Source organism: Artemia sp. Qi Xiang Cuo, chromosome 4 (genome assembly GCF_049724085.1).
Source record: "Artemia sp. Qi Xiang Cuo chromosome 4, ASM4972408v1, whole genome shotgun sequence".
NCBI lineage: Eukaryota > Metazoa > Arthropoda > Branchiopoda > Anostraca > Artemiidae > Artemia > Artemia sp. Qi Xiang Cuo.
Window position 1 is genome coordinate 90,605,574 of NC_142797.1, and position 7,503 is coordinate 90,613,076.

Sequence of the window (7,503 nt, forward strand, 5' to 3'; positions counted from 1 at the left end):
CCCAGAAGTTAACTTTTGGCCGACTTATTTTGAAGACCTGGAGAATCATAGAAACTCAGCTGGCCAGGCACTCATCTACCCACAAGCGTATACTGAGCCGATAGATGCAGTGGTCAGTGAATTACCCCTCCCAGAGCATTCTTACTAGCTAATTCAGTAGAGATCAGAGAGTGAGCTAAATTAATCCATCAAAAGCCACCTTGGAGGATCTTCGTCGGCTATTGATGGAATTCCGTAAACAATGTATAAGAAATTAATCAGTCCCCTGTTGCCAGTTCTATTAACTTTGTATAATGCGGTCCTGGTTTCATGTAGTTGGCCAAGAGCATTGAATATGTCAGATATAATGTCATTATTTAAAAAGGGTGACCAGATGAAGCAAGGTAACTGTTACCCTATTAGTCTGGTACCAAAAATTAGTAAATTTTTGGAAAAGGTTCTAGATGGTGGATTAGGGCTGTGGCTAGAAAAAGAAAATATTGTCAATGAGACACAAGGAGGATGCCGAAAGGATTTTTCAACTACAGATTGTGTATTTATACTCCAGGCTCTTATTGAAAAATATTGCAAGGAAAATGGTAGGCTTTTTGTCACGTTTTCGGCCTTTGATTAGGCATTTGATAGTATTGGTAGACCGATTTTATTCTGTTTATCTTGATAAGATAGGACTACCCAGGCCTTTTATTATGTTATTAATTAACATGTATAAAATAACTTTATCTGTGGTTTTTATTGTTAAAATAGGTGTATCTAGGCCATTCAGAACCTTCAGAGGAGTTCACCAAGGATGCACGTTGTCACCGAAACTTTTTAGTCTGTATATGAAGGATTTTACAGAATTCCTTGAAATGAGATGGGCCCCAGTTGTATCACTAGCGAATACCCTTTTTTATTTTTTGCTGTTCGTTGACGACACAACTTTAGTAGCCAAATCAGCAGAGGAGCTCCAAACTCTTATGAATTTATCTGAAGCTTTCCTAGAATCGAAGAAGTTGAAGCTGAACGCATCTAATACAGAGATTTTCATCTTCATAAGTAGGAAGCTCAATGGACCTCAGGATTATTCATTTACTTTTAAAGATGACGCAATAAAACTGACCCCAAAGTATAAATATATAGGATTCATGGTAACAGCAAATGGTAATTGGACCGAGCTCATTAAATTCATGATTTCACGCGGTAAGGCAGCTGCTTCTGCCCTAATTCGACAAAAACAAAGCACGGGAATAAAAAATATGAAGATGCACGAGTACCTTTTTATGACCAAAGTCGTACCTGTTGCCCATTATGGCTGTGAATTGTGGGTGACTACTGCGGTAAAACAGCTGGAATCTCTGCAGTTTATGTATTTTAAAAGAGTAAGTAGTATAGCTACAACAGTTTCAAGCGGGCAGTCCCCCTATATAGCTACAACAGTTTCAAGCGGGCAGTCCCACCATATATTTATAATGATAAGTAGCGGACAGTGCTCCTGCCAATACAAGCAGACAGTGTAATGACTGGAATTCAACCACCATGAAAATTCGTGATGTTTCTGTTCAAAGAGCGTGATGATTCCTTTATACTAAAGTAACTTCCTATCTGTCTGCTACCTTTTAATTGTTAGATGTGATTGACTTATGTTTGACCTTGAATACGGATCTAAAAACTCTGACAATTTGTTATCTTCTCAGTTCAGAATCGGCATTCGAGACATAGTGATGCATTCAAATAAAAGGAATATTGTCGAAAGCTACACGCAAGAAGTAAGTTATTCTTTTATGTTCATAGTGGGTAAAGAAATTAATTCTACTAAAATTTATACAGACCATATTATAGTTAACAGATTTTTAAATATTTTTTTAACCTGGATCTTCAGAGGTCGGTAAAGGGCAATATCAAAACAAGAAAAAAAAAGTATGTAAACAATGTATTTAAATGGCTTGCGACCTTAGAACATGATTTAAATCATACCTATTTTTTATTCCGGCCCAAAGTTCCCCACATTCATTCCCCACCGGCCCCACATTCGTTCCCCACCGGCCCAAAGTGCCACAATCGTCCACCCCGTCCCTCCAACCCTTTCCTCCAACCCCCCCCCACCCCCAATATTTTTTTTTTTTTTTTTTTAACTTTTTTTTAACTTTTTTTAACTTTTTTTTAACTTTTTTTTAATTTTTTTTTAACTTTTTTAACTTTTTTTTACTTTTTGTTAACTTTTTTTTAGCTTCTTTTTTAACTTTTTTTTTACTTTTTTATTACATCTTTTAGAATGTCATGAAAAATAATGTTTGTAGTGACCAATTTTTTTTTTTACTTTTTTTTAACTTTTTTTTGTCTGACGGTTTTTTTTAACTTTTTTTTAAGACAGTTTTTTTTAACTTGTCTTTTTCTGACATTTTTTTTTCAACTTTTTTTTTATATCTCTAAATCATATCAGAAAAATAGAATGACACTTTTAATTTAAATTTTAAAAACTTATTCTTGTGCATACTATTGATGAGGACTTATAGTTCTCATTCAAGATTTTTTTTCGTGAAAAACAAAATTTTTTTCTTTGTATTTTCCAGAGCTCACCCTCCCCATTAAAAATATAAGAAGGGGTTAAGTGACTCCAGTGGCCGGTTCAAACAGACCGACGGTTATACGACATGGTCGTAGGTCGAATCCATTAATACAAACAACATTATGTGTACATGATAAAATCATCGTTGTGTTGAATGCTGACAAGGAGAAATACCTGAACTATGAAACGAATGCAAGTGGTAACAATATTGGAAATTTATGCATGCGTTGTCATGACGGCGAGAAGTTAGATTTCTTTGGAGTACCCAAGAATTTCAATCGTGCAAACGGTGGATATGCGAGAGTAACATCACCAGAGAAATTAGTGCTCAAAGAGAATGCAAACATAAAAATAATTGTCAATGATCGGGGACAACTCCTTGCTACTGTTGCTGGTAACACATTACCTGTTGATACATCCTATCGTCATCTTTCCGGCATAACCATTTTAAAGAGGACAAGAAGAAGACAAGCATACTCATGCACTAATGTTATTAATCATATCTTGTCTACGTGCCAAAATTGTTATCTGTGTACAAACAATGTTAAAATAGACAGTGAAATCGCAGGCAGAATAAAAAGGACATTAGCAGACAATATCATCAATGAATATAAAGATGAATTGACGGAAAGTGAAGCGCAAATGTACTAATAATGTATAATAATCTATTTAACATATTTTTATATTAACATTCTACATGCCATTGTTTCATTAAAAATATCTTATGCATTATTTTGTTAAGCGTTCATTATTTTTAGGTATATGCTAGAACGTTACTAAATAATTCCATTGTTTTTTTTGTTAAACACGATTGGCTGAAACAAAAGCGGAACTTTTAAAATCACAACAACTGAAGGTCAGTAAATAATTACACACACACAAAAAATTACACACAAACACAAAATTACACACACACAAAAACATAAGAAAAAAAACATACTTACACACACACAAAAAAAAACTTACACACATAAAAAAAACTTACACACACACACACACAAACTCATACACACACACAAAATCTTGCCCAAAACAACCAAAGTACACACTCACAAAAACTTACACACACACAAAAATACTTACACACACAAAAAAAAATAACACGCACACACAAAAACAAACAAAAAAAAAAAAAATAAAACACACACAAAAACTAAACCAAAACAACACAAAAAATTACACACACACAAAAACAAACACGAAAACAAAATCATACACACACACACAAAAACTTACACATACAAAAACTTACACACACACACAAAAACTAACACACACACATAAACTTACACACACACACACAAAAACTTACACACACAAACACAAAAACTTACAGACACACAAAAACACACACAAACACACACACTTAAACACAAAAAAAAACTTAAACACACACAAAAAAACTTACACACACACAAAAAAACATACAAAAACACAAATACATACACACACACAAAAACTATACACCCAACAAAAAAAATTACAACAACGCGAAATAATACACACACACACAAAAACTAACACACACACAAAAACATACACAAACACAAAAACTTACACAATCACAAAATCTTGCAAAAGCCCACAAAAAAAATTACACACACACACAAAAACTTACACACACACAAAAACATACACACACACAAAAACATACACACACACAAAAACTTACACACACACAAAAACTTACACACACACACAAAAAATTACACAAACACAAAAACATACACACACAAAGAAACACATACACACACACAAAAACATACACACACAACAAAAACTTACACACACACAAAAACTTACACACACACAAAAAACTTATACAGAAACAAAAAATTACACACACAAAACAACTAACACACACACAAACAAAGCTTACACACACACAAGAAACTTACACACACACAAAAACTTACACACACACCACACAAAAACTTACACTACACACAAGGACTTACACACACACAAAGACTTACGACACACACAGAAACTTACACACACACAGAGAACTTACACACACACAGAAAACTACACACACACACAAAGACTTACACACACACAAGAACTTACACACACACAAAAACTTACACACACACACTAGCAAACTTACACACACACAAAGAATACACACAAAAAGACTTACACACACACAAAAACTTACACACACACACACAAACTTACACACACAAAAAAAATTACACACACACACACAAACAAAAACACACACACACACAAAAACTTACACAAAAACACACACATACACACAAAAACACACAAAAACACACAAAATCATGCACACACAAAAACATACAAACACATAAAATCTTACACACACACAAAAACATACACACACACAAAAACTTACACACGCAAAAAAAAACAAACTTACACACACAACACAAACACATACACACACACACAAAAACTTACAAGTACAAAATAAATTACACACACACAAAAAACTGACACGAAAACATAAAAACTTACACACACACAAAAACTTACACACACACAAAAACTTACACACACACAAAAAAACTTACACACACAAAAAAACTTAAACACACAAAAAATAAATACATACAGAAACACAAAAACTTACACACACACAAAAACTTACACACACAAAAACTAACACACACAAAAAAACATACAAACACAAACACACTACACACAAGCACAAAAAATAAAACAAGCACAAAGAAACTTACACACACAAACTGACACACACACACACACACAAAAACTGTACACACACAAAAACTTACACACACACAAAAAAAATTAAAAACAAACAAAAAATTACACAAAAAAAATAATACTTACATACACACACAAAAACTTACACACAAAAAATTTAACAAATAAACAAACATACACACACACACACAAAAACTAACAATCGTACACAAAAAAATACACACACACAAAAGATTACACACAAAAAAAAAATTACACAAAAAAAACTAACACACACACAAAATCTAACACACACACTAAAACTTACACACACACAAAAACTTACATACACACATAAAAACTTACACACACACACAAAATTAAGTTAGGTTAGGTTATCCTACGTACGCGCGCTTACGTAAGCTAACCTAACCTAACTTAACCTAACCTAACTTAATCTAGCCTAACCTAAGCATACACCTAACTTTTTGCCTGTCTCTCACCTAACCTAACCTAACCTTAGTGAGCCTTAAAATAACCTAATTTTTTGCCTGTCTCTCACTATGAGTGTGTGTCTGAGCAGGTGTGCTGCCATCTATGTCAACATGAAAAATGCTAGCGGCTATAGCGATCGTACTCTATGCTTGCTCTTACATTGGAAGTGGCTTTCCCAGTGGTACTCCATGGTAGATTATCGAGACTGTCTAGTTTAATGCATTTATTAGATCAATAATTTTCATTCATTGAACGAATAAACATCGACATCATATTTAAAAAGAAGTGAAAATGAATTATTCAAAAAACTTTTGTATGCATGATAAAGTCATCGTTGCCTTGAATGCTGAAAAATAGATATATTTTAAATATAAAAAAGTAGTTGTGGAGATCTTATTGGGAATGTATGCCTACGTTGTCACGAAAGTGAGGAGTTAAATTCCTTTGGAGTCCTCAAGAATTTCCGTATGTCAATTGGCGGATATACGCAAGTATCATTTCCAGAGAAGTTAGTACTCAAAGAGAATGCTAACATAAAAATAATAGTTGATGAAAAGGGAAAATTTATAGCTATTGGTTCGGGTAAAATGTTAGTTGCTGACAGATCTTATAGTCATATTTCTGGTGTTAGTATTTGAATGAAAGCAAAACGAAATAGAAGACGTGCATAGTGCTGCACCAACATCATAAATCATATCTTGTCAACGTGCCAGAAGTGTTACATTTGTAAAAATAATGTGATAATAGACAATGAAATCACAGTCAAAATAAAAAGAGTATTGGCAGCCAATATCACTAATGAATGTCAAGACGAATTAATGGAGAATAAAGTTTAAGTGAAAATTATTGCTACCAAAGTTCATAAGGTCAATGAATTAAGTAATTGCAAGGATTAAATTTGTACTGAACCTATATTTGACATCCCAGTAAAAATTGTATATGGCTCAAAATGGAATAATTATTCTTTTCCAAGTGGTTATGAACTAAGAGAAGTGAATAATTCTGGTGTCAAGAGAGAATCTAATGATTTATTCTATGGATCAGAATCAAAAACGTTCAAAGTGGCTCAATAATTTTAATAGTATCTAATAATGTATGTAGTGTAGTGTCTTTTATGTTAACATTCTACATGGTGTTATTTCAATAAGAATATTTTATGCATTACTTTGTTATATTTCTATAATTCTAGGATACGTTAGCATGTCAATGCTTAGAATGTATTAGAAAAGTCGGAGATTTTTTATTTTCTTTGGAAAAAATTAGAATTGGATTATAACTTTTTTCCTTTCTTCGAGAAAATTCAGAAGAGAACTTGAACTTTTTCTTCACTTCGTTGTGTAAAGTCTGCTTGGTGTTGGGGTATTCAAAATGCCATAAAGTATAGTTTTGGGTGAAAGGAATTAGCACTTCAAGTTGTAAAATTGGTTTAGGGGGGACATTAAGAAAGGTTGTGTGTGTGTAAGTTTTTTTTGTGCTTGTGTAAGTTTTTGTTTTTGTTTTAGTTCTGGTGTGTGTGTGTGTAAGTTTTTTTTTTGTGTGTGTGTAAGTTTTTTTTGTGTTTAAGTTTTTTTGTTTGCTGGTAAGTTTTTGTGTTATTTTAAGTTTTTTTGTTTTCGTAATTTTTTGTGTGTGTGTAAGTTTTTTTTGTGTGTGTAAGTATTTTTCTGTGTATGTAGTGGGTTTTTTTTGTGTTTTTTTAAGTTTTTGTGTGTGTGTTTAAGTTTTTTTATGTGTGTGTATTTTCTTATGTGTGTGTTTGTGTGTAGTGTTATGTTTTGTGTGTG

The 7,503-nt window shown here is 32.8% G+C and overlaps 1 protein-coding gene across 1 annotated transcript; it reads left to right on the forward strand.

The window, feature by feature from the left end:
* Window positions 1-701: 701 nt before the first annotated feature.
* On the forward strand, window positions 702-6,918 carry LOC148953616 (uncharacterized). Its single transcript, XM_089088035.1, has 2 exons — window positions 702-1,345; window positions 6,909-6,918. The coding sequence occupies exons 1-2, from the start codon at window positions 702-704 to the stop codon at window positions 6,916-6,918; spliced, it is 654 nt and encodes a 217-aa protein (XP_088944161.1).
* Window positions 6,919-7,503: the final 585 nt, after the last annotated feature.

What these genes read in the sequence shown, in the direction of transcription:
- LOC148953616 (XM_089088035.1), top strand. Translation starts at nt 702, where the DNA reads ATGTATAAAATAACTTTATCTGTGGTTTTTATTGTTAAAATAGGTGTA.